Below are 25269 nucleotides of genomic sequence, written 5' to 3'. Positions count from 1 at the left end.
AAATAGAATATTATCGTTTAAATATATCAATTCAGGTGTTTGTATATGACCAATGATTCTATATTATGAATTTCTGGCCATTTAAAGTATATCAGATTTGACACCAAACGAAATTATTCCTGCATTAATACAACGGTTTATCGACAATAGCTCGGGTAATATAGAACCGACTCTGATTATTTTCGTGTCGTTATCTCCATTCTACTAGTAATGTTATTACAGAGAATATAGATTATCAATCAAAATCTTAAACTTGAATTCGTCACAAAATCTGGAATTTCGGAATATCCCCAATGCCTATTGATCTAATTTTGGCGATACATAAAAAGTACATTTATCAGTCTTACGTGTTTCTCATTTGGAAAGTAAGACAATGAGTGAGATCATGAGCGAAAATACTGGTTGGCAATTTTATAACTATTTTGTATTACATATACCATACTTATATGTGCTGTTTATGGGAATGTACGGCTGAAGTTTATTTGAAGCTTCTAAAAGTGTTGCAGAACAAAGCAATCAAGTGCATCTACAACTAGCGATTTTGTTTTCCATTGATAGATCTGTATTATAAAAAATACTTTACCTTTTGTGTAAATATAACCTTATTACATGCTTACAAATACAGTAACAGATACAGATAACAGTTATATTTTAAACAGTTTGTTTTAAGGGGAACCTCTGCCTGGAAGGTCGAAAAATTATGAATTTTCTTGTTTTTTTTTCGGATGTTAGGGATAAAGTGAAGTGTTCGGGTATTTTGGTTATTGTTTAAGATATATTGGAAGATGTATTTTCCATTTATTGAGTGCACGAATAATGATTATTACGCTGTTGACAGCTGAATGCATATATGCTGTCTGAAAATCAATACCTTGCTGGCGATATCAGTTCTGAAGCAACGGCGTGTCGCAGAATGAATTGCAATGAATATTTTCAAACTTTAGCAATATATCTAAAGCGTTACATAGTGGTTTTTGAAAATACGAAAAATTACCAAAATGACCGCCACATTTGTTTAAAATGAATTATTTTCCATGAAAAATCGCTGTTAAGAATCTCATAAAAAATCGAGAAAATGAGATATTAAAAAACGGCTATGTAACGCTTTAGATAATCAATTTTTACATGTCGATAAAAATTTTTAGCCAAATCGGTCGAGTAGATCCTCAAAAATCGATACCACCAGCTGAAAAAAACAAAGTTTCGACAAAAACGGGTTTCGCAAAAATTCGTACAGCAATACTATATCCCTTGAGGTGACCTCATACTTTTAGTTGTAACTTTCCAACGAAATCAAATATCGAAAAATCCTTCTAGGATAACATTTTTGGGGGCCGTTCTGCAGAACACGTGTACACCTTGTTAGCGAATGCTTAATAACAATGTGATTTTTATTCTGCAAGGTTTTGCAAATCACTCCTTTCTTCATAAAACGATGTTTTTATGCATAGTATTTCGAAAAAAAAAACACAAAGAAACTTAACAACATCAATTTCAATGGTTCTCCTCATATCCCTCCTTTTCCTGAAGTAAATATGTCACCCTTCTAAACTCGAGTCGACCGCAAGTAATCGGTTTCCTATATTATTAACATTAGAATTAAGGAAAAATATATATACTAGTAAGGTATACTAGTAAGGAGTTCGGCTCCTTTAAACTTATGTAACTGAGCCTGTAAAAATTTAAAAAAAAAATTCAATGGACATGTTGATATTCTAGGCATAACTGTTCCACCATGAATCCGTAATCAAGCTTAATTGATTCATGTGAGGGGGACATTCGCATTTAATTAAACGATAGTTTACTGCTTATAAAAAATCCGGTGTATTGCTAAACTGAAATGCTTAAGGCTTCTGGTAGACAAATATGCTGGAAACCTTTGATTGTGTTTATCTCAGTTGCTGATTTTGCAACATGGGACAACTATGCGTAGAACGACAGATAAGCTTCTTAAAATGCCAAAAAGAAAAATTCGATTCTTTCGACTCTCCAGACCAGATAAGAAATCTCAACTGAATCACGGAAGTAATACCTACGTTCAGACGGAAAAAGTTTCCTAGAACTTTAGCGCCATTCAAGAAGATTCAACATTCAATGGCACGATCCAAACACTGAAATGAAAAAAAAGCAAACAAATCTGGATTGTTCATGTATCATGTGTATTTTCACCGAACATGACATAGATAGCTCTGTTCAATCTGCCTTTCGATTCTAAATCTGGTGACAAAGTTCTCATGCATAGCCTGCCGAAAACATGGAATCAAAAGTCATACGAAATACGGCAAGCTTCAACATGAATCTAATATACGAACAGAAAATTGATATAGCATGGAAAATAGTGTCATATATTTGCGTATCGAATCGTTATTTTCGAATAATTGTATTACAATCCACATCTGGTACCTGATTTGGACTCCGTAATCTTCGCAATCGTGCTCCCGTGGCCGAGTGATTAGCGTCATAACTAACATGCCGGGTGTTCAGGTTCGATTCCCGTTCTGGTCGGGGGAATTTTTCGTCAAAGAAATTTCCTCCGACTTGCACTGTGATCACGCGTATTCTAGAGCTTGCCACTCAGAATGCATTCAAGACGTGTTATTTGGCATAGAAATCTCAACTAAGTACTAATAAAAATGACGCAAGTAATACTACGTTGAGACGGTGAAGTTCCTCTAGGAACGTTAGTGCCATTGAAGAAGAAGAAGAATCTTCGCAATTATACTCGAAAAACGGATCTGCATCTAGAATACGCAAATCCTCTTAGTCTAAAATTTGCAAATCACAAATTCGAACGCAGAACATACCTGTGGAGAACTATTACAAGACAAACCAAACGCATTCTGAACCACAACCAAATTACCATAATCCATGAAATAGGGGTTACAAAATGTTTTCAAATTGCACAAAACGTCGAGATCAATCGTCAACTCGGAAAAATTTTCAAGTCTCGACGCATGCATAAAATTCCGAACGGTAGATGTTAAGACACACTATTCTAAGGGAAATACAGAAATAGTCTACTAAATGGGCTAAACGGACAGTCCTGTTCTGGAACAACAATAGAAAAGAACCTAACACTATTTGTAAATAAAAATTGTAAGACCTTGCCTCGAAAATCCCAGGCCACAAACAAACCAACGAGAGTAAACTTGTTTTTAATTAGTTTTTTCAACTTAAACGATGATAAAAAAAACGGATTCCTGAGGTAAATCTATGGAAAATCGAATTTCGAAGGTCGAAAGAACAAAAGATCTCCGAACTGCAACATGGATGTATACCATTCTTGTAACTACCCTGTACGATAGAAAAAATTAAGGTAGTATTATACTATCAGGCACGTAGCGTACCGGCACGGCACGGTTCATGTAAGACAAATATTATTGCGTGTGTTTCAAATGTGTATGCGTATATATAGCGAAACGGCTCCTGGCATACACAGCACGTTTCAGACAAATGCATGAAGGAGTTCTCGAAAAGATTATTTTGCCGGTGTCGGGCATGAACTACATGGGAGAGTAGCACCACCATACATACAAATCAAACGTCGAAATTCGTGGTGCGTTCGTCGCTCTTCGGTTCGGTATCGGTTCAATCACCAGTAGCTACTCTTGGCTACAGTGTCGACATCTGGTGGCAATATTCATTTAGGAATTTCATTCAAACTTGAACAGTTTAAAATTGCATTCGGGCCTTTTAATTTGATAGAGATAAACCTGCTATCAAATTAACAGGCCCGAATGCAATTTTAAACTGTTCAAGTTTGAATGAAAATTTTCACTTCATATTATTGGCTTATTCAAAACATAGTATTTGCTCGACCATTTTTATATATGTTTGAAAATGATGTTTCAATTAAAACACATAATTATGATATGAAATTTTCTTCAGACGGAATTTTGGTAGAAGATTTTTCTCCACCTGCAACAAAATGTGGTTTTCGTGTAAATAAAATACATATTCGATATAGAAAAGTTATGTTTTTTCATTCATAATTTTGATTTTTGACGTAGGACTACGTCTAACCGTTCAATATAGGGGTCCATTTCAATGTTTCGGTGTGAAAAAGTGTTCAGTTTTTGAACATTAATACCTCCTTAATTAATTAATGGATTTTGGTTCTAAATACACACGTTAATAGGAAATATCCTCAGCAATTGTTTATATGCTATACATTACAGTTTTTCAGCTCATATAAAGTTCAAGTTGATGAAAAATTGTAAGAAAGAGATCCCTACTTTACCATACATTTTGTCTGCGCTCTCGCAGAAAATAGCTATTCAACCACGGGCGAAACGTATGGACAAGGTGAAGGTGGAGGACGGAAAAAAGATTCTAAATAAATATAGGCGGTCGCTACAACGTTAAATATTTGGCTACATAAAAAAGAGCGATGGTGGTGCTTGCTCACATTCTTTCATCGGACGCCAAGCAGGAAGACACCGAGAAGCGATTGTGAACGCGAAAACGTTTGTGAGTTGCTTTTCTTATAATGTGTCGTTTTAATTTGAGCGATATAGGATGATTTTGCATAACGCCGATTTCGGTCGCGCGCTCCGTAAAATCCATAAAGCGTCGCGTTCGGTGAAGGAGAGGCTCGATTTGATAGAATGATGGAGTTCTTAAACGGTTTTATTTAGCTGTAACATATTTGTATATTTGTATGTAACATGTTTGTCTATAGCGCTGTACCACATTAATAGAAATTTGACCCTCTTCCTGTTGACCGATTGATCTGAAATTTGGAACACACCTTTATCTCTGCAGTCATCATGAAACTGCGTATTTCATGATCTTGAAAATCCAAGATGGCGGATTACATATTTTCCCAAAGCCCCATCAATATGGGTATCAAATGAAGGACTTGACTAGTAGAACACATTTATTCATGAGGAATTCAAATCCAAATTATTCCACGATACCAGACGGTAAATACCTATTACGACATGCCTGCCATCAAGTGTGTGTTCGTTACCGGCTGAACAATAACGCCTACAACATTTGCACCGCATTTGAGTGTTTAGGTGGAAACGCGAAAAAAATCAAAATTTGTCGTGTGCTGAGGTTTTTTTCTATCCTTTGATTTTTTTTTTCTGTAATTTTTAGCATGAAAAGTTGGTAATTCTGGGATCTGTTCTCCATGATATTCGAATAATGGACACCCCTTGGTGCAGTCCTACGTCTCTCCGGTTATGTCCCCGACATTACCCACCCGTCTTTTCACTTTCATTCCACCTGAAAATCTATTATAGTAATTGTCGCTTCCCAAAATTGTGACACGAAGCTCAATGTCGTCAACGCGAATTTACTCTCTCGTTCCGAAAGCAAATTTCTCCGCTCCATCTGCGCTGCCGGTCCGTACTGAGAAACCGCTTTGCCTGATAATATAAATACATCATGTCTTTGTCTGCCCGTGTCGGTATGTGCCTTTTACGTTACGTGTTGGATAATATAAAACGGCCTTTAATCGCAAAAAAATGTTGCCGGAAAACCCACTGTTTTGTCAATCACTACTGGATAGAAGACATGGCTGCCGCAGGTCATCCAATCCGTGCAGAGATATTTTAAATCTGCGCGAAGTAGAAGTATTTCAATCCGGAATACCATCACGATTATGGGTGGTGATTATGAACGTATTCCTGATCCATGTTCAATTCCCGAAAATAAACTGCAATACAAAACTCCTTCGTTTATTTTCGCAGATCCTATGGATCTCCCTGACACATCTCTCACCGGCACATTGCACTATAGCATTTCAGAAGGAAAAAAATCGGAGAAGTAACTGTAACTGTATTTCCTATAGAAAGTAGTCACTTTTACTAAGAAAATATCAAAATTTCAGGACTGTAGCAGGTACTATATCTTAGATATCGAGAAATGAAGATGAAAAATAGCAAAACACAATGCATTTTTTCGGAAATAAGCGAATTTTAAACGAAAAAGTTTTGATCATAACAACAGAATAACTTATGAGAATATTATATTCTTATAAACGTTATTGATCAGGCTTTCCGAAAAACTTGTGATCAAGTGGCTTTATAGTTGAAAATAAGAAGATAAATCACAAGAAAAATAAAAAATTATAGGAGGTTGTGTCCAAGATACGACCGCATTGTTGACGTAGAACTACGCTGTTATTCTATATAAATCGCTTATTCATACCTTCGGATATTATTCTATAATGCTGTGAAATTTTAGAAACAACTGCTTAGTAGAATAATCTCTGAAATGGTTTTTTCATTGTAGAATTTGTTGACTATAATTGATTGATGATTCATTCTTGCCCTCGCAAAACAATACACTAGTTGATCGTAAGTCGCAATTTATTTCATGTCAATGCAATGAAAATTTACCTCGAACGCTTTTTTTTGGCCTTTTTCGCAATTGACATAGACTCGGCTAGACTCGATTATTTACATGTTGCACCAGCACCATTATTCCACATCTCATAACTACATCAATATATCTTTGGCACCGCATGGAAACAACAACAATGACAACACTTGCAAGTATCAAATATCATGCTACATGTTATTTAGTATTGCCTTAAAGGAATCGCACCTCTAGTTATCGTTCGTACAACGTAAACCAAGCGCTTCGCCAGTTCGAAGTTTTGCTACTGGCAAGCGAAACCACATACAAAATTCCAGAACGACATTTACTTTCTCGGTGACTAAACAAGCGAAATAAACTCTTTTTGTTAATAACAACCTCGAAAACAGTAGCAATGCTTCATAGCGCTAATGCAATCCTAGCTGAAGGCAGTTTTGCAACTGGCACGCGAACCCAAATAAGTTATAACATTCCAGTAAGACATTCAAGATACTTGGTATTCCCCAAATATTTTTATAACACACAGCCTTATAATGACGTAAAACAAACAATGTTAACTGCTTGGAAAAAGACTGAATCATGCCACACAGCTTGTACTCTGCTGCAAGGCGTTGTACTATAGATGGACCGCAATGTCAAAATTGCTGTTCGGCCATTGCTCGTGAAAAAACAAATGTGTTTACAAAACAAGTCGTATCTTTTGGTGACAAATGCATTCGTTGGCAAAATAGCTGCTCGCGCTTTATTGTCGAATCATAACAGTGCAGAAGGATGTTTTAGTATATCTTTTCGCCTTTCTTTCCAAGCAAAATGCACTTCTGTTTGGCTCCCATCGGCGGGGAAAAGAGTACTATCAGCTTACGGCGATGGTGACAAAAAATAACGCTGATTGTGGCTCCACTGATTTCGCTCAGGGAGGAGGAGAATGCTGTGCATATACCGGAAAGGAGATCCGGAAAGGGCCGTTACAAGTAATTGGCTAGAGCAAAAGGAGGTTATGCACTATATTCCACGAATATATATTTGCTTATTTTTTCCTTCAATTATTTTCCTTAGCGAGTTGACATTGAAATCATAACCACACACCCAAACAAAAAGTAAATAATTCTGAAAGTTACGTCTCGCTACTCGTCTCTCGTCATGTCCTGAAAGTGTCAAGAACGAAACACCTATAGTTCAGCATCTTGCTCTGCTGTAACACCCATCGATGCGAATTCGCTGATGATTTTGTCAAGAACGACCGCCTTCACCACCAGCGGGGGGAGCTTGATTTTGGTTGCTGCCTGGGTAACGGCGTTTACATTTTCTACCGATGCGCCGAAATCGCCTACTTTGCTGTTGTGCGATGCGGTGTCACACTCGCGAAGGTTCGGTTCAGTGCGAGCGCTTTTCACTGCACCAACATCGTGTGCATCATTGGATGACGCTTGCCTCGAAATATTATTGCCCCTGGCAATGCGTTTGTTTTTTGCAGGGCTCGAGCCTGCCTTCCTCTTCTTCTTGCTCATTATGCACTACGCGAAGCGTCCAATTTATGACGCGGCAAGAAAAACACACGATACGAATAACGCGAAAAACGAACAGAAAAACCAAACGACGATATCCAAGTTGGATTACCACTGGTGGGGTCCAATCTTAGATCGAAGCGCAGTGAAAGCAAAGTGAACTGGATTGCTCAACAGTCCGATGCCGAATGAAAGTTTGCCTTCCTCTTCTTTCTTTGTTTTTAAGAGGCTTTAAACTTTGCAGTTCATTCGCCTCTAACAGTTTGCCTCAGCGAGATCCTCTGTTTATACTCTAGGCAAGTATTCCCCTTCATTCTTCTACTTTTCCTTTGTTCATGGGGACTTTGAATCCTACGATTTCCCCTCCGTTGGCCGTCGATAAGTTGCTCGTTATTGACAGGTCTGTTCGAGAAAGCACACAAATGGACAGAACAAATGTATGGGAAAATGGAAACGCCTCAAGTTTTCATGAATTTTACCCATTTACAAACCAGGGGATTCTAATGTATAGCATATTAAACAAATCTTATGGAATTTCCGATTCGTTTAGTATGTGAATCGCCAAAATCCGTTCGCGGCAAAAATAGTTATTAACGTTAACTTTATTTCATAAAAACGTGACCTGTTTTCTGATTTGGCACCCTTAATGAAAGACGTAGTTCTACGTCAAAAAGCTGATGGGTCTGGGCCTAGGGGCACGGACGGGATCTTGACATAGTTCTGTGATTGTGTGTAGTATTTCCATTTGAATTGAGTTTTTTCATTGTTCAAAATCTGTAACTTTTTTTCTCATCTAATCCTTTAACGGGTAATCTGATATGCGTGCTGATAACTCGAACATTTCTTAACAGATCGGAAAGATGTTTACATCAATTGATAGGAAATATTTCTACGCATCCATCACAATTAATAAAATGTTATCTTTCATGAAATAACCAATTGAACAACTGCAATAGGGTATTTTATTCAGCATAGGGTATTTTATCGTAAATCAACATTTCGCAGTAAGTCCCGTTTGAAAAATCGATATGACGATTTCCATTGGCCTCGTATTCCGAAAAAAAAACGAGTCGCAAAGTGTCGATTTTTGACAAAAGAAAATTTTCGAGATGACGTTTCATGCAATTTGAAGCCATTTAGAATCAAAAAATTTTTCTCGTAAACCCCGATTTCCTTTACTCCCCTCTTGGGTGATTTTTAGGTTTTCAAAAAACTTTGACGGCAGTGCGACACTAGAAAATGAAATCCGATTGAGCTGATATTTACACAGGATAGTTTTTCGTGGGAATCAACATTTTTAATCAAGTTCCGTTCAAGATGGCCATTTTCATTGGCACTCTAGTACATAACCTTACACCGAATAAGGAACCGAAAAGATAACAAATTGAAGTGATCTTTGAGTGGAAGTAATGGAAGCCTTACTTCCACTTAAAGATCACTTCAACTTGTTTAAACCTCGAAATTCATGGTGTGCGTTGAGGCCATACATACCAACGCAGTACGGAGACATAGATACTGAATTCGCTCGAATTTAAAGAGGTGTGTTTTGGCAGCTGATTGAATACAGAAGCTGCCATACTTCATCACTGAGAGAATAGTTGTTCGATACAACATTATAAGATCTTCTGGATGGACTACTCACCTTATTTGTTCACATTTTTACTCAGATACTCAATATGAACCCTCTAGGTACATTTGGAATCGAATCAGAGCACAAGATACTAGAAAGACATGGCATGAGTGATCGGTTTACCCAAAAGTTGAAGCTTTGATTCTGCTGGTTTATGCTTCCTAGAAAAGACGACCATCTCTGTTTTCTCCGTGGAGAACTCAATTCCTAGACCAATGGCCCAGGTTGAAAAATTGTTCGTAGTATCTTGTAAGGGTACTTGCAGGTCGGATCCGTTTGATCCTACGACAGACACCACTCCATCATTTGCAAGTTGTCTTGGATTACAATTTTGAGTTTGAATTTTTGTCAATGTCATAGAAGTTGTACAATAGGGGACTTTTTTTTTGTTTCGTTTTACGTATAACAAGTATTAAAAATCATACCTCACCAGAACAGGCTCTTTTACCGGAATAGAAAAGGAATCCATAATTAAGGATAAATATTACATTGGTAGTTGCTTGCCTCCTCGAACCCCATTTTTGACGTAGAACTTCGTCTAACCGGAATATATGGGGGGCAAAATGAAAACCTAAAGACAGAACATGCAGGAAAAAATGAAAGATTTCGAATGCTTATAACTCAAACATTTCTTAATAGATCGCAAAAATGTTTGCATCAAATGATAGGAAATATTTCTAAGAATCTATAACAACTAATAAAATATCATTTTTTCTGAGATAAGCAATTAAAAAAATGCAAAATGTCAAGCCCTATGTAAACGCCCTAACTGCCCCCTTTTGATTGGTCCGGTTTACGGTTTTCTCAACACAGTCATCAAAACCAAGATGCCTAAGGAAACTGGCACTACAAATACATGCAAGTTGGGGGAACTTTTTTTTTTTTTTTTTTTTTTATCTTCGCTTATTTTTCGTCGGCCTATTTCCGCCACTTTAGTGCCAATCACCGACATCAGGGAGGCGACTCCACCTGTTCCTACCTATCAGACTCAACAACTCATGAGCCGGGCCAACTTCTTTTACTTCCGCTCCGAAGAAAGACGTAACCAGAGATTTTTCGCCTCAGAAAATCCCAACGACGCCAGCTGGGATTGAACCCAGGCCGATCGGATTGTGAGGCTGTTACGCTAACCATACAACCACTGGCGCCGTCGGGGGAACTTTTGTTCCCACCGAAATGTGTTCCCTAACACAGCCATCAAAACCAAGGTGCCTTACATTACATGGCGTTTGTTCTTTACTTACACATAGTGATCCCCGATTTTTGGAATTAATCGTTCATCAGCTAATCGAATAGTTTTCAGCAGTTTGTTATTCGATACGATTAATCGCTCCAAATATTCGATTAATCAATAAATCGTCACACTGAGAGAAATAATTAGTAAGACTAATATTTGTCATTTGCTAGAAAGCTATATGGAATCAAAAAAGTGTTCATTCCGCCTGAAAATCAATTATTATCTTTTACGCTCCCCTAAAGTCGTAAACGAAGCTTAATTCGCGTTGACGCCATTGAGCATCGTTTACGAACTTAGGGGAGCATCAAAGAATGATTGATTTTCAGGATAAAACTGCAGCGGCCGTACGTTTTTTTTCTCTCTGGGTTTGGATAGATTAATCGACGTAAATTATTCGTTCTCTTCGATTATTGGTTGTGCAGTATTCGTTCGATTAATAATCGATTTCTGTAGGAAGTATTCGATTAATCGATTAATCGAACGATTATTGGGGAACACACAGAAAATATGATGAATTCAATTGAATTCGAAAATAGTTTCATTCAATCAATCAATAATTTTATCAAACGGTAGTCTTATGTCAACCTTGTGGTTATATCATAGATATAACCTACCCATTTTTTTCAAGACTACACTGCCGTTCTACGCATAGTTGTCTCATGTTACTTTTTGACAATTTTCACTTTTCTTTATGAAACAATGTTTTTATGCATAATCTTCCAGAAAACCACAAAAAACTCATTGTTTGTTCCCAGCTTTACAAAAAACAACTTCAAGTTCAATTGTCCCACGTTCTTATTTTAGGCATAACTGTCCCACCCTGTATATTTGAACTGTAATCAAGCTTGATTGATTCATGTGAAAGAAACTCTTCACATTTCATTAAACAATAGTTAACTGTTTATAAAAAACCCGGTGTATTGCTAAACAGAAATGCCTAAAGCTTCTGGTAGACAAATATGTTAGAAAACTTTGATTGCGTTTACCTCAGTTGTTGATTTTGGAACATGGGACAACTATGCGTAGAACGACAGTGCAGTACTGTACAATATGTCACACATAGCTAATATATCTAATTGCAAGTTCAAATTCAACTTATTTTTAGTTAACTCATCTACAATGATATGCCTTCACTGTAGAATCAGAACATTACTAGTGTTGTTCCAAATGAATTGGAAACTGTGCCACAATCGGGATCAATATTTGCAATCACATCAAACATGCGTTATTTTATTGTAGCTTGATCGCTACCACGAAGAGAACATCAATTAAAATCCTATTCACAACTGCTCTAGTTTGAATGATCACAACTCATGTTTATAATTGCATTAATCACAACAATAATACAATATATACCTGAAATCAGTTGTTATATAGATACAACAAACCTTCTAATATCATCAAATCTCAGATGAAGTCAAACAATAGTAATTACACTACACGAAGGACATTGAATTATGCAAATATTTCCAAACATAATAGCAGGCTTCATAGTTCTACACATCTCAATCAGCCGTTAGCAATCCGTTACCTTGCACAAAGCAAGCAACAGTTTCCGATGACCATTCACAGTAATGCGCAGACAGAAGACAAAAGATAATTCCGTCAAGCCTGAAGAGTTTTTTTTTAGTGCGACTCATGTGAACCAGTATTTTGCTCATCGTTTGGACAATTGTGCTTTTACCGTGAAACCACGAAGATTCACGCCCTACTTAACACTATCACTCACCTTTAAAGGATCACAGATAGCACTAAAAAAAGGAAAACTTATTTTCACGAACAAAATCCGACCGCTCCTCCTCCTCCGATGACTCCGAGCTGACAAAACGGGTTGCTGTTCGGCTTCCGTTAGTTTTTATTTTCCTCCTTCAGGATCCCTTTGATTCTCGTTTCCGCTGGCGAATTTTGTAACCCCCCAAGTCTTTACGCAAGCTTCAGTTTCCTTCGATACACTCTCTAAACTCTAATGAATTGTGATTATAAAGGCGGTTGGTTTTTAGCAGCACTGAATTTCGTCGTAATTTCACACACAGCGTACGAACACAGGGGCTGTTTCTTTATGTGGCTCGCCACTTTTTTTTGTTGTACGAGTAGGCAGAAACGGCTTTTTCATATATGTTTAGCGGAAATATATCTAGCGGATACCTATAATCACAGTGTTCCGACCGAAAACCGCGAATCCGCACACTTAGTAAAAATAAAAAAACGAGGAAAAAATGTCACAATCTCAAGAGTTGTTCGCGTTCAAGCATTTTCTACCATCCTGCGACTCGAGGTAAAACTCTACGAGGTGAAGCTTTTACTCTTGCTGGCTCGCACTTACACGCACACCGCAAAATCGATAAAAAATTGTTTTTAACAATTGGTAGGACTTGAAAAATCGGAAAACCTAGGCTGCGGCGTGGATAAAAACTATTCATGCGTTGTTACTTTACTGTGGATGAGTTCTGTGCAACGCTTGAAGTCTATAAAGGCTAAATTTTCACACTCGCTTTTCGTTTTCCTATCTTATTTTCCTATACGTCTTCTCTTGGGTAATATGATGGTGAGCTGACGGTGGTCCATACAAACACAACTTTCTTTCGCACGGTGCGGTTCAAAGTACACCACTCAAGGTACGTTTGGTTGTTCTTGCTTTATGGTTGCGTTATGATGTCATTATTCACCTAAATGTTCATCGTCATCAAAAATTAAACTCTACCCGATTCACAGGCCCGTGGATGTTTTAAATTGTCATAATTTGAATGAAGATTATTACTTGATGTCACCTGAATATCTGAAAGTCGAAGTGCTGATCTAATGAAATGAGAAATTTTCTAATGTTTCCCCCAAAATTTATCCTAGAGATACAAAGCCGATATCAGACCCAACCGTTTGTTCACCATTTTCCGAAAAATATGTTATTGTATTATGTAGAACACATATTAGATACAGGAATGTTGATTGTCATTTATTTTTTTTTTTTTTATTGAAAGTGCGTTTATTCCACCAGAAAATGTATTGCTTTTATGGTTTCACACCACCGTAAATCGAAGCACAATGCCACAATGTGAATGAAATTGGTTAGCTCAATGGAAAGTTTTTTTTTCAATGTACGTTCTGGATGATAAAAATTAGATCAGAAATTTACTATCACATTTTGGAGTGGGCACTCTCTGAATTAAAGCTCGATAATGTTTAGCACTGTTTAGTTCGTATTTTTTTAAATTTCTTTATAATAACTGAAAAACCGGTTTCAATTTATAAAATTTACTGAATTGTTATAAATTCAGAACAAAACATCGTGATCGCCAATATGTTTAGGCTAGGCGCAAATTGAGAAGCGTATAGCGCTCGTAAGCGAACGCGAGACTACCAACACGACTCATACGTGCCACAAACGTAGAGTGGTGGAGCGCATATTGAGTCGCAGTTTGGTGCCACTCGCATACAATGACTGATTAACACAGAGTTGCGCGATATATTTATTTACTAACACAATCACCCGACCAGTACAGCCATACAGTGTCAAACCCACGGCGCTATATGATAGTTCCCTAACACAACTACCACAACCGGCATGACCAGCACGAGAAACTGTGGTTCAGCCACAGCGTCGCGCGAGTCGTGTCTCACGAGTGCTACACCATCTCGCGTCATCTGGCCAATTTGCGCCGTTCTATCTGCTTTCATTAGCCACAAAAACAAGCGCTATATCGCGCCAAGTTACTCGCGCTATATGCGTCTCAATTTGCGCCTTGCCTTATACGATGCCAAAAAATCCTGCACACCTTTGATAGATCTAAAACACTTTGATGATTTGATTCCGATTCATGCCAAGACGGGTCTATGGTACTAGGTGAGGCCGTTTCGTCACTAAGTTGGTTAGGGGAGCGGTATATGAAACCAGCACGGAAGAAAGCAGAAGGGGAATTATTTGCTTGTAGCGTGAAAGAGACAGACTGATCACGAGCGAGCTTCGGCAATAGCGTATTGTGTTTTGTTTACAAACAAAACACAGTAGACTTCCAAGATGGCTGAAGAGTGGTTTTAGCAAGTTGGCCCACCTTAGTATATACCAAGGCGCGTAGAAGTATATCCTAAGGTGGGCCAACTTGCTAAAACCACTCTTCAGCCATCTTGGAAGTCTACTGTGTTTTGTTTGTAAACAAAATACAATACGCTAGTGCCGAAGATCGCTCCTGATCAGTCTGTCTCTTTCACGCTTCAAGGAAATAATTCCCCTTCTGCTTTCTTCCGTACTGTTTTCATATACCGCTCCCCTAACCAACTTAGTGACGAAACGGCCTCACCTAGTACCATAGACCCGTCTTGGTATATACTTCTAGGCGCCTTGATTCATGCAACACACACAATCGTACATGTGTCAAAGTTCGACAAGATCGCATAATAAAGGTGTTGATTCGAGAAAATACCCACTGTCAATTAATAAATTGGGGATGCCATGAAATTTTCCAATAATTTCACGGTACGGAAAATCGAACAAAGTTTAACAGAAAATCAGTATCGTCGTGTGGGACATGTCGGAAATGAAATGCACATTCTGAAGATTATTTTAAACCCGCACGGCGAATTAAAGTAAACGATAAAATTTCTTATTGAAAGAGTTGCATAAGAGTGTCCGAAATTAAATAAAATCACGGTACGATGAAATAATTTACAGATTTTAAACGAACATAACATAATTTTGTGGAATTGGTATTCAGATTTTGATGCATAACGATACAGCGATACAAATTTTGTTGTATACACCAGCTGGAGCTGACATTTCTGAGAAACCAGTGCTTGGATTTTGAATGAACTGCATATGAGCCAATGCCCTTCACTCGTTTCGCATTCATGAACGGTGCTCCCTTTTTTTTTGAACCATCCAATACTGTGGTGCTAGGCGAATTACATTGATTCATTGCCATGGACATCGGTGAGCCATCAACATTCGAAGCTTGAATTTTAAAATGAAGAGCATTCTAAACTCATTCATTCTTTTATTCGTTATGATATCTACTTGGGAACGTAATCCACTCACAAATGTTAACAGGCACTCGAGCTCTGTGGGCGAGTCTTGGCTGCACGTATGGTGCACGGGAGGAGAATTTAATTGAAGCATTTTTCTAGTTTCACATTTATTTTGTTTACAGCAAACTACTAGCCTTAAACGTGAAGTTTATAAAACTTTTTAATGTCATGATGTTTTGATTAAACGTTACGTGTCTTATTAGGTAATAATATGAAACTTGAACTATTACTGTTAGTTCAAGTTTTCTATTTATAACAAGTTAATCTATTTCACAATGATTTAAGGCTTGAATTATCTCCACCAAAATAGGTTATTCAGAAAATCATCATAATTTTTGAACTTCAATAGTTGTACTATGCTGTTTGATCTAGGAATGTATCACGGATTACATTTTCCTTCAAAATTTTTCAACTGGAAACCGGAAACCGGAAAAATATTTATTGTACCTGTAGTATATCAGTTTGGCTGGTTGTAAAACACGTATCATGAATTTATTTGGCAAACACTGTTAAATTACTATCACAATGATAAATTCCCAGATGGAATATTACGTGAAATAGTGCGAAAATCGTGTATTTAGTATGAAACATTTGCTACATGAAGACAGAGCGCTTTGGTGTTGCATGTATTGACATATACTTATATATTGTACTAGGTGTTCCGGCAAACATAGTTCTGCCATTAAATTTATTTCTAGAGAAAATTTTGATTGGAAAAAATAATGAATAAGTTTCAAGAGAGTGTGTATAATATTGTTCGGAACTGTATAATTTATCTAAATGATGATTTTCACTGCGAAACACATATGCGTTAATTTTTTTCCGAATTTTCCCTCTTTCATTTTAAATGTCCGTGTTGTATATATATAACATATGCACAGCCATTTATTTCGAATTTTCCTATTTATCTCAAATATCCTCCAAAGCGTTCTATCATTCTCATTTGGGTGAAACCAAACTCCCAACCAAAATATATGGCCGACGCAGATCTGATCAGCAATTTGTCAACTACATGAAACACACAATTGAAGAACTACTTGTAAATGGCGAATAAGTCAATTAGGAAAAACAGGGATTTATCTGTTGAGAATCACGACGAGGATGATGATCCCGATTATTGATGATATCAATGTGCGTAACTATTGTGATGAACTCCCGGCCCCATGAGGCTAACGCCATATGAGCCTTGATAAAAATATATATTTTGGAAAAAAAAATGTGCGTAAGATATAAATACGAAATAAAAAGTTCAGTATTAGCATTCGGAGCTGTAAGAAAATATCAAACGCTGTTTAAAACTATATAGAAACTGTTATACGCGATATCCAGATCAACAACGACATACTGCTTCGCATAGTAGTTTCAAAACAATTGATTATTATTTCAAGCAATAATTCCAATAGTATAAAAATCTGTTGTATATTAATATGTTTATTTGAGCGACTTGTTAATAAAGCTTGTCATTATTGATGCGCGTTTTTATTAAAAACATCATGAGAGTTACAGAAAGACATAGACAAGTTTCTCAGAAAATAAATTGTATCGTCCCTATTACACGATATTGCAATAAATTCGATTTCAGAATGTTTTGAGGTAAATTTATCATGAGCTTCATTCACGTGAATACACTCCTCGTACAGCGAAATACAGCAAATACGTACAGCGTTGTCTACCGTAAACTTTCTAGTGGAAGGAGTAATATCAAATATCAATCCAATATATAACGTACCCAGGTAACCAGTAAGCACTTAGAAATGCTCTTAAATCAGTACTGTATCCACATATACAATACTCAATAAATGCTTATCAAGCGCTATAAATCAATATAGGGTAGATATAATGCTAAAAAGGCGAAATATAGGGCTCTTTTAATGCTTAAGTTACAGCTTTAAATAAGCATTACTAAAGCTTACTTATGGTTATCTGAAAACATCACTTGTGATGGCAGGCTTAAATAAGCATCATTCATGCTAAAATATGATTCCATAAAAAAGACAAGATGTTTTTCTTCCGTTTTTTCTAGGAAAATCCGTCATCCGTCAGAAAACAAAAAAAAATCATATACATTCCATGGGCCCACCCACACAGATTTATTGCAGATTATTGCAAAGTTGTTATTGAGGTTATATCAGTATTCTTCTTTATTTAGATCTACGGTACACTGTTTGGAATGAGAAATAATTATTATATTAAAATTACCTTATGAGATTCGAACCGGGGCACTACTGCAACATGTGTGTTTCTCTGTTGTGCCTTTGCTATTTGGACCACTGTTGATATAGATGAATGAGTTGAAAATAGTCATATTAAAACAACCGCTCAGGTACCTGATCAAAAAGATCATGTATGAGCGGGTTTTGCTGGCCGGCTTGGAAGCATATTTTTGGCATAAAATATCCATGTTATGTTTATTTTGAGACAAACACTTGCATCCAGATATCTAATGCTGAATGCATGAATGTTTTATCCTAATGCTTATTAGCATTATATGATAGCACTAAATGCGTATATAGGGCTTTCATTAATGCTTATTTTCATATGTTTTATCTTAATTCTTGTAAGCATTATATGGTAACATCAAATGCGCATATAGGACTTTCATTAATGCTTATTTTCATTAATGTTTATATGCATTAATAATGTTGATATATGGCCTATAAGCATAAAAAATCAGATATACTGCCATTTGGTATTAGAGATGCTGAATTAGTGCTACAATAGAGCTTAAAGTTAATGCTAATGGTTACCTGGGTGTGAACGTTAACTTATGAAATATCATTAATATATTAATAATAATAATATTAATATCTTACAATTTATCGAACACTGCATCGCTCACCCAATCATCACATTATATTTACATAAACTTAGATTCGAAACATATGATTAAGCGCCTTATGAACCTACTTCAATGTCGACGATATTATTACAAAAAGTGCAACACACGAGTCACGCGCATTTTTAAAAAGAGGTTCTAGCTGGCTCAAATGAAATTATTCACATTACATTTACATACAAATTCAGTTAAAAAAAACTAAAAAAAAGGGGAAAAAAGGGAATTGTTAGACTCTTTCTGAAATATTCTCACGACTTTTTAGCGTTATGAGTACAAGCTCTTCAGCACATATGCATGGAAACAATCGTTCTCACTTTTATTCCTCGTGTCGTATCTTCAGTGCGAATAGCAGTTGCTCGGTACGCTAGTGTGAGTGCTTTGGAGCAACTGCACTGTTTTACGATTGGTTCATACAAATTTGAATGAACGGTGAAAGCACTGTTGAAAACCACTTGAATTAAATAGGGAAAAAATGTTTTGAGCGATTTGTGACTATTTATCTAGAACTATGGTGTCTCCGCCCAGATAGGTATCTGAGCAGGGTTTCTGAAGTGAGATGAGAGTAGAGTAGACCAGATGATGATGAAGATGATGAGAACGAATATAGTCAAGCTGGTTGGTCTATACTGATCTAAGGTTTATTTGCTACTGAACTCTGTTCTGAAAATTTGTTGCCTTATTTATACGATTGGTCCCATAGTCATTTGAATAGCGCAATTGTTGTATGGGTCGCGTCTAGAATATTCGCCATAAACAATTACACTTTCTATAGCGGGTTCGGTTCCATCCGTTCCCTATCCCTTGACAATTCTCTTGTTATTGTTTGTGATTTTGTGAGCTGAACGGTGATCGGTAGGTACTGTATATTGTGCCAGATATGATATTATTTGTATTTTGCAGGTGATTGTTCTTAGAGCAAAAATAAGTGAATAAGTATTTTGATCTACATAATTTACTAATTGTTCTTTCTTTCCAGCTGCCGATTTGGATAATGGATTATTGATTTTACAGCGTATAATAAAGTGTTTTGATGTGTAATGTGTAAAGTATAATATTTTTCAATAAAGTTGTGTGTGCTAGAATTGAGATATGTTTTTTTCTTTAATGCTTTCCGTCTGGGCCGTAACATAAGGAATTGCATTTACAATCAATAAACTAAAATCAATAGCAGAAAAAAGCAACCAAAACGGATTATTGTAAAACATTTTGGGCTTCCATATACGGGAATGATGGACGGTTTCGAACCAAGATTAGGATTGTTATCAAATGAAACACTTTTTCCATATGGAGCTTTTTGATTTGCCAACCACATAACCACATTTATTTAAAAAAAAAACCAGTTGCACTATTTCAAGAGCAATTTGGCTCATAACATAATGAAACCGTGAATTTCTTCCATATAAACTTCATATTAAACGCAAATAATGACGGCACCATGCTTTGTTTACTAATCCTTATATACTCCTTTTGCTACTCCTTCTCATATGTTATTCATTGAGTTCATCTGAAGCTAGAGTGATAACTGACTCACCTGGCAGTATACTTCTATGCGCGTTGCTACCAATTATCAATTTTCATCCGTGGAAACCCACAACCGCTGGGCTTTCGTTTGACAGTTCGTTTCATTGATTTGTCATCGTACGAAGGGAAGGAGGATTATTTTCAGTGTTATCACAAAACAAAATCGTTAAGTGGCCGACGGGGATACACAAATATAGATCAATTAGGATCGGTCGTTTGAATTGCTTTTAACGCATTGGAATGATGTAGGTGGTATCATTTTCTTTCATTATAAGCTTTTTCTAACAAGTTGTTCATTTTCCAGATTTAGATAGTTAATAATAAAGTGAAAACATTCTCTTGCAAGATTTCATCCACTGAATCCTAATTGTTGATTAATATTTATTGAAATATTATATTACACAAAAAATGCTGGTGCTAGTACTAGGCGATTTGCATATTCCTCAGAGGTGCAGCAGTTTACCGGCCAAATTTAAAAAGCTGCTGGTTCCGGGACGTATCCATCATATCCTGTGCACTGGGAATCTGTGCAGCAAAGAATCGTTCGATTATCTAAAAACATTGGCTAACGATGTGCATATTGTACGTGGTGATTTTGACGAGAACATGAATTACCCAGAGCAGAAGGTTGTTACCGTGGGTCAGTTTCGAGTAGGCTTAACCCACGGCCATCAGGTTGTTCCATGGGGTGATCCGGAGGCATTAGCACTGATCCAGCGGCAGCTTGATGTGGATATCTTGATATCCGGGCACACCCATAAATTCGAGGCATACGAGCACGAGAATAAGTTCTACATTAATCCAGGATCCGCCACGGGATCTTATTCCGCACTCGATTCTGCCGTCATTCCGTCGTTCGTTCTGATGGACATCCAAAGCACGACTGTTGTGACTTATGTTTACCAACTTGTAGGAGACGATGTTAAAGTAGAACGGATTGAGTATAAGAAAAATTAGCCAGCCAAGTTATATTTTGTATATATTATTGATCTATGTTACTATGTATTTGACTAATCTCTGAGGCAATAAATGCATTCTATCGAATTACATATCATGTCGTTCCTAGAGTGGTAAAAAGCCATCTTTTATTCGTAGGCTTAGAATGAAAATAGATTTTTCCATGTTTATTTTTCTCAGAATACGGTATTCGAAAAAATGCGTTGATATGTTTTCCCTTTATTTATTTTGGCTTAATAGGATAAGGAGCCGTTGCTTAGCAAAAACATTTCTGATCTTGGGTCTAAAGGGATTAAAATATTTTGAATTCTTCCGACTAGAATTTAGGATTTACTAAATTTGTTCATCCTTAGATAAGCACAATATATTGAATCGTTTAATTCATTCTATATACATTCTGTTGTAACTTCCACTTCCAATAAATTAACTTAAAAGCGCAAACGGAATCGGGGAACCCCGATTATCCACGGAATAGTCTGGCTAGCTCACCGCGAATAACGAAAATCGCGGATAACGCAATAAATGACTAAAAATGAGTTTCAAACGCGAAAAAAATATATTTCAGCGTGAAAACTATGTTTTATTAATGCAGAAACCATTAAACTATCCATCTACAAGGTCGTGTACACCAGTGGTCAGATAATGTGGAAGCCAAAAGAGCATCCGAACCAAAAGAACACCGGGGATAATCGGAGTTCTACTGTATACAATTTAAAAACTATGCCACAATGCAATGTTGCCATATTTGCATATGTCGATTGGGTTTGAATCTCGGATAGATTGTACACTGCAAAAGTCGATCTCGAACGGATTTCGATGTTTCAAACAAGGGATTGCTAATAGCGAATTCGTTTTTAAAACTGAGTTAGTGCCAAACTGACTCTGTAATAAAAAAGACGGGTGGGTAATGTCGGGGACATAACCGGAGTGACGTAGGACTATACAAAGGGGACAGCTTTTGTTAAATATATATTTTAAATATATTGTTTTATTTTCTTCTCCTACGTGAATACCTACCTATCTACCTGAAAAATGGATTAGTTTACTGTTTACTCTTTATGAATATGTTGATGGTTCTGAAAAGAACCTTTGGTGTTGTGTTTTTGTTATCACTCGATATTCCCATCTTGTTCGGTTAAACCTTCCTGTTTAGCTATTGCGTTTACCACTAGCCACAGCTTTCACAGTTGGAAAATTTCTTCCCATCCAGCTTGTGACATGTTGTTCAGTAAATTACATTTAATGTGACGTGCCGGAGAAACACTTTGCCACTCACTGAAACTATTTGTTGCCTTGATGAGCGCCGAACCGAAGCTGCTCTGTTCTTGATGCGGGTTTTCTGATTGTCGTGAGCAGCTTTGCAAGCCAACTCGAGCACTCCGACGGCCGAAACTCTATAATCGCTGTTAGGTATACTGGTGGTCCGGCACCAATCCGTTCGGCCTAGTTACCCTTGCGGAGCAATCAGTGAATGCGACCAACAGGGAACTGGAGACCTGCACGGTTCGAGTGAGACTTTGCCTTTCCCTTAACTTGTCCTCCTTTGTTACGTCCACGATGCCGATGCCGTACAACCACACGGGTTTACGGTTTGAAAGAAAATAAGATATTTTTTTGGGGTCCGCGTGTTTTATACTCTAGCGGTACACACTCACAGGATAGAGACAAATCGGCAGACTCAGCCAGAGGGGCGAGTCCAACGAGACGAACGAATGAGCGTTAAAAGGGAGCGATGGCAAAAAAATACATTCATTACGATTTGTTCGCTCGTTGGATTCACATGCAGGCTAAAAAGGGTCCTTTTCAGGATCACAAAATTATCTTCAATCTAAAGAGTTTATTGTTTTGTTATCACTTGATATTCCCATCTTGTTCGGCTAAACCTTCCTGTTTAGCGATTTGTTGCCACTCGCCACAGCTTTCACAGTTGGAAAATTTCTTCCCATCCAGCTTTGTGACATGTTGTACAGTAAGTTACATTCAATGCGACGTGCCGAAGCGCCACTCAGTGTCGCATTGGAGGCGATTTTAACCTGTAATTGAACATTTGCGATGACAGTGGTACAGTGTCGACTTTCAATGTGGGGTCATAATTTGGATCTCTATGTTTACAAAAATGTCCAACTAAATAAGTCGCATTACATGTCCGTCCAATTAGCTAAATGTCGAACTAATTGTAAATTACTGTACTTTCAATCTGGAAACAATTTAAGAATTGGTGAAAATTGAATAATCAGGAAAGTCCCCAACTATCACTAAGCTCAGAACAACTGCCAAATTCACATACTCATCAGATCCTGGCAAACAAATGATGAAAAAATCAATTTGTGTTTTATTATTATTTTGGATAATGTTTTAGAAAGCATTGAACTGTATTTCCTAAACTCTTTTTGGAAGGTTTAATGGCCCTGAAAAGCGCCTTGTTTTATGGAATGGTTCCAATTTAGAAAACTTAGTACTCGTGGTTTTGAAAAAAACCATTTCGAACGCCCTCGATGCCGCATTGTTTTTCTTCTGCTACCTGATGCCGTTTTGCGATTGCGTTTGCCACTCGCCACTCGCTGCAACTGCCTGTTGTCTTGATGTCCACTGAACCGAATGTGTTCTGTTCCGAATGCGGGTTTTCTTATCGTCGCGAGAAGCTTTGCCAGCTAACTCGATCACTTCGGTGGCCGAAACTATATAAAGCCGGCTAGGTGGACTGGTGCACTGGTACTAACGCGTTCGGCCTAGCTACCCTTGCGGGGAACTCCAGATCAACACGGTTCGAGCGGGATTTTGCCTTTCCCTTCACTTTTCCTCCTTTACCATGTCCAGACATGGCTGCTTGGGTTGGTTTGTTGATGTGTTGTGATGCGAACCGATGTGGTGTACGGTTTGAATGAGAATGATCGTTACGGCAGCGGAGCGGGGATTTTTAAGCTGACTGGCTGCCTCGAGAATTACGCATGTGTGAGACTGCGACCAATGTTTCGTTCATTTTTGACGTAGGATTACGTCTTTCGGGAACATATTGGGGTACAAATTGAAAATCGAAAATCGAGCACATTGTGAAAATTGTCCAATTTCAAACGCTTATTGCTCAGTCATTTTATGATGTATTGATGAAATTTTTGCGTTAATCGATTTCGGTACTTCATAACAATTTTTTATATTGTAGAAAATAATATATGTCATGAAACTAACTATCGAACAATTGAAAACCCTCAACCCCTATCCTAACGGAAATACCCACTTCTGATTGGTCGAAATTGACGACACATGCGGCGGGTCTCTATCAGAGACATCAAAACCAAGCTGGCTGGGGGAAATCGGCATTGCAAATATATGCAAGTCGGGGGAATTTTTATATTGCCAGTAAGGTGAGTGATACGATTAATTCTAGGAAATAAAATTTAAATTTGGAACCCTAATGTTGGTTGCTTCGTGAAATTTCATATCAATGACCGATCGTGTATTGTGAAAAATTTAGCACAAGTGGTCGGTGTTAAGTCAGACCGGACCATGTGAGATTTTTCTGATTTCGAGAAAAACGAGCTTGAAGTTTGGCGCTATAAGGGGCTTTCATTGAGCGTTCAAAACAATTACGATACGTTATTCCTGCTGTACGCGAGATTCTCCAAATCTGATAAGTGTGGTATGCAGCTTACGTAATACTTAGTTAAATACAATCAATAACTCGAAATTTTTAATTTTGCTTAATTTAACACCGACCAAGTGTAAGTGCAAAATTGTATATGGTAACAGTTGTGTTAAAAATGACATTAAATATGAAACGATTCATTCCAATGATCATTAAAAACCAAGGTGTGTTCCCGCTCAAGAACCGGTCGTTTGATTTAAGTTGTCTGTTATGTTGTGTTCATTTTCACCCAAAGAAAGTTTATGCGGCGAGAAAAATTGGAAAAGGGAACAAACATTAGAAAAAGGTGATTTCCTGTATGCTCTACATTTAGTATTAGTTGTTGTTAGTCCAATTAAAATCCGTATTGGGTTGAATATACACAGAAAGTAAAAATTGTAAAAGAAATTTATCTTTTCCATTTCAAATATGTTTTCTCTATATCAAAGTAACATGTTTTTACTGATGAGAAAAATTGATAATTGTGTTCGGTATTGGTAATTATCTCATTGGTGAGTTTTTTTTCTCTATTTCATCCGTACATAACTCAGGAGGTATCTCGTCTTGGATCACAGAGGGTGGTTTTCATCATATCTTGTTCCACTTCGGTATATT

General features: G+C 37.2%; 2 protein-coding genes across 3 annotated transcripts in view; one reads left to right on the top strand and one right to left on the bottom strand.

Annotated features, from left to right (window-relative positions):
- The window catches only part of LOC129768138 (serine/threonine-protein phosphatase 6 regulatory subunit 3), a 46338-nt gene extending 33068 nt beyond the window's left edge, over window positions 1-13270 (bottom strand). Inside the window, exon 1 of the mRNA XM_055769577.1 lies at window positions 12432-13270. The gene's annotated coding sequence lies outside the window, so the exon portion shown is untranslated. The remainder of the gene's footprint in view (window positions 1-12431) is intronic.
- Window positions 13271-20180: 6910 nt separating this feature from the next.
- Window positions 20181-21152, top strand: LOC129768775 (vacuolar protein sorting-associated protein 29). 2 transcript variants are annotated; one of them, XM_055770640.1, is made up of 2 exons: window positions 20181-20320; window positions 20380-21152. In XM_055770640.1, the coding sequence occupies exon 2, from the start codon at window positions 20484-20486 to the stop codon at window positions 21030-21032; it is 549 nt and encodes a 182-aa protein (XP_055626615.1). In that variant the 5' UTR covers window positions 20181-20320; window positions 20380-20483; the 3' UTR covers window positions 21033-21152. The 2 variants fall into 2 exon arrangements, with proteins under 2 accessions (XP_055626615.1, XP_055626616.1); XM_055770641.1 differs by having other exon boundaries at window positions 20196-20324.
- The last annotated feature ends 4117 nt before the right edge of the window (window positions 21153-25269 follow it).

This window comes from Toxorhynchites rutilus, chromosome 2 (assembly GCF_029784135.1).
Source record: "Toxorhynchites rutilus septentrionalis strain SRP chromosome 2, ASM2978413v1, whole genome shotgun sequence".
NCBI classification, from domain to species: Eukaryota; Metazoa; Arthropoda; class Insecta; order Diptera; family Culicidae; genus Toxorhynchites; species Toxorhynchites rutilus.
The sequence above is the reverse complement of the archived record's forward strand: the minus strand, read 5'-3'. Positions and strand labels throughout refer to the sequence as shown.